Source organism: Atta cephalotes (assembly GCF_000143395.1).
Source record: "Atta cephalotes unplaced genomic scaffold scaffold00476, whole genome shotgun sequence".
NCBI lineage: Eukaryota > Metazoa > Arthropoda > Insecta > Hymenoptera > Formicidae > Atta > Atta cephalotes.
In genome coordinates, this window is record NW_012130540.1 from 1110 (window position 1) to 4677 (window position 3568).

Below are 3568 nucleotides of genomic sequence, written 5' to 3' on the forward strand. Positions count from 1 at the left end.
ATAATTACAATGTTGTTTAAGTAATATTTTTTCAAAGTAAATATTCTTCAAAGTTTAACGAATCTAATGAAAAATAAATTAAGGTCCATAAAACGACAATTAAGACTGATAGCGAAGATGAGGTCATAGGTCGTCGATTGCACGAAAACGAAAGATAAAAATACAGGATGTACTATATGCATCATAGAATAATTTTGCTTGATTTTTTTTGTTTAGCTGCCAACCTCTCTTGTTTCAGTCACCCAGTATGCTTCATTCACCAGCACCTGCCTTGTGATGTTCTGTGGACAAAGAGGAACTTAAAACCAAAGCAAGTGCAGCGTGAATATATACCTCAAGGAAATGTGATTCGCGAATTTTGCGATTTTTGTCTCGTTTAATATTTTTGGGTATTAATGAAGAAATCACATTTACACCATTTGAGAGAATTTACAAAAATGTTGTGAAGAACGTGAAGGCATATGAAAGCGCAGACAACAGAAAGAAAAAAGTGAGTGATATTTGATAATGAATGCTGAAGAGAACTATCATTTTGTTTCAACATAAGAAGATCTTAATTAACCTTTAGACTGTCCTTTATCGACAACGTACGGAACACATGACTGTCGTCCTTTTGCCGGCCGATTTTGAACTTTATTTGTAAAATAACGAATAAATACCAATCTTACCGCGTTATCACGTCGATCAAACACTGGCATGCTGACTGAGGTCATTAGCTTGTATTCCTGCAGTTCTTCGGTCTGATCATACCGCCATTTCTGATTGCTCACATATCGCCGATCCTGTTCCTCTGAGTTGAGAAACTTCTTATTTCTTTGATAGTTCAAAAAACGCTTTTTCTGTTCGTCATTTTCGCGCTGCTCCCACAACCAATCGGTCATTTTTGGATCAGTCACGTCGGCATAGACGGGTGTCCAGATAGTAGGATGATCCGTGCGACCTAGCACTAAGGGCCTCGCCATCACCGGTACATACTTCAATACCTAACAAATTCGAAAAACTTAATAAATCTATATATAATACCAAGGAGAGCGGCCGAGAGCACTTACTAACGCAGTACTTCGTGTATGATGATAAAAGTCTGTATACTGAGATCTTACAAATACATTAGTTGATCAGATGTTTCAGCTCTGTTCGAGTCATCTTCAGCGATTTATGTTTTGAAGTAATTATTGACATCGCTGGTTTCAGAGATCTTACAAATACATTAGTTGATCGGAAACAAATTAATGTATTTCTAAGATCTCAGAATACAGAATTTTATCACGCACGAAGTATCGCATTAGTGAGAGCTCTCAATCGCCCAACATTCTATTCTCTTTATTAATTATCTCTATATTGATTCTATTCTCTTTATTTCAAGAGCCCGAAGTTTTAATTTATTGAAATCTAATACAAGTCATTATAAAGCAAGATTTTCATATTACAATAAAATAGTTTTATTCATTTATTATTTTTATGTTAATTTTAGTTTATTCATTCGAGTATCTTAAAAAGACTTCTCGCCCATAATCTTCCAAAACTTCTATGATTTGTAAATTTAGTATTACGACTGTCTATTTCAGTAATAAAGGTTTAACAGTAATTTTTTTCCAATTATTTTTATCAAATATTAATTTTTTAGAAACTTTTTTTATTTGTTAGATTTGGAGATCTTTTTTTATTTGTCAAACTTGAAAGATATTCCAATCGACTGACCTCTTCTCTGACTTCCGCCGGCGTACACAAATGTACATAGTATCCTCTATTGGCGCAAGCCATCCATTGCACTTCCCGCACATCTGCAACCTCTCGACCGATTAGATAAGTAAATACTCTAACAGGCATATCGGCCTTCAACGGCTCATCTAAATTATCCTTCCAGTTGTATGCCTCAAAAATATCCTTGTAATTGTATGGTACACCGTCAGTGATTAGCATGATTGCCTGATTGCATCTTGCACCTTCCCGCTCGTTGCGGAATGTTTCAAGTAACTCAAAAGCAGTCGTCAAAGCCAGAGAAAAGTTGGCGATCCTTTCTGTATTGAGATTCGAAATGGCTCTCTTCAACTCGCGTATGTTTGCCAGATTTGCTTGGACCAGGGTACCATCAAAGCACGATACTACCTGCAAATTCGTCAATAAATATCAATTAATATCATTCTACTAATCTATTATAATTTATATTTTTTGTGTGTTTTTTTTTCGTTTTTTTAGATTAATAAATTTAATTTTATCGATGATTTTTACCTCTTTAGTTTCATTAGAGAATGTAATGATATTGACGAAGTCATTGTTACCAAGGGTATCAAGGATGTTATTTATAACGTGCTTAGCGATCTCCCGTCGTATACCAGTCATGCTACCGGACGTGTCCATCAGAATAAGAATATCCTTTGGACTGGTGGCTGCTTCAATGTACCAGCTCCTCGTCCTGCAGTCGAATAGATCCACTGACTCTATGTTCCAATTTGTGGCAGGGTATTGACGCATGAAACCAGTCGCGCTGCCGAAGTATTGCCAGGACAATGATGGATCATGCTCATAATTATTGATGAAAGTACGATCGAGTTCCTCGGACCACTTAATTGCTCGAATGACATTCGAAGCGCGATCATACACATTCGTGGGTACGTGCACCGCTGACATATTGAGATTCACATCACCACCGAAGTGAGAACTATATTCAAGGTTGATACTATTATTCTTTGCATCGATAAACTCGAAGGATTTCGGCGGGTCCACGTCGGATGATGACAACGCCGACATTTCTGCCACGTCCATTATCCTCTGAAAACAAAAACAAAATTGCCTAATATGCCCAAATGAGTATAATTTGCAATTATGCTTTAAATAAAATAATAAGTTCAATAATAATAAAGAATTAAATCTATCCAATGTTATTTATATAGAATATATATAAAATTTTAGCGTAAATGAGAAGAAATGAAAAAAAAAGAATCGCACTCTGATAGCCGAGATCTTGGACTCCATCATAGTTTTAATGTCCTTAGCAATCTCATGAACGAGAGCGTTTCCGTCACGTGGCGTGATATCTGCCGTCTTGTAGCTGTCTTTGAACTTTTCCACTTTTGTCACGAATTTGCCCAATTGTGACAGCTCGAAGCCTAGTTTGTACGCCCATCCTTTCACTCTGTCAATTAAAAGAGTAAAATAATCATCATAAAATAATAATAATCGTAGAAAAATTTGGATAAAAACATTTATTTTATTACTATTTTATTTAAAATATAAAAAATCAGTACAGTTATCATACTATTTTTTTATTCATAGTATTTTTTCATATCGGGGAGTTAATGAAATGAAATAAAAACAGTTTGTTTATAAGGAAACAAAATTATGTGAATGATAATTTAATTGGTTGCAACAACAGTCTAATGAAATGATAATCTCTCAATATCTCATTCATAAAAGAAATCGATTCCTCTAAATGATGAATCACTCTTATGTTATATAAGTAAACGAAAAAAAAGTTATTCTAATTTTTTTGAAAAAAGATAATACGTTCATATAAATTTCGAGTATATATATATATGTATATATATATATATATATATATATATATATA

General features: G+C 34.2%; 1 protein-coding gene across 1 annotated transcript; it reads right to left on the minus strand.

The window, feature by feature from the left end:
• Nucleotides 1-212: 212 nt before the first annotated feature.
• On the minus strand, nt 213-3144 carry LOC105625248 (voltage-dependent calcium channel subunit alpha-2/delta-4-like; the record flags this gene model as incomplete). Its single annotated transcript, XM_012206589.1, has 5 exons — nt 213-281; nt 669-983; nt 1699-2106; nt 2230-2769; nt 2947-3144. Coding segments are annotated over 5 exons (1530 nt in total), but the record flags the coding sequence as incomplete, so codon positions are not given.
• Between the last annotated feature and the right edge of the window lie 424 nt (nt 3145-3568).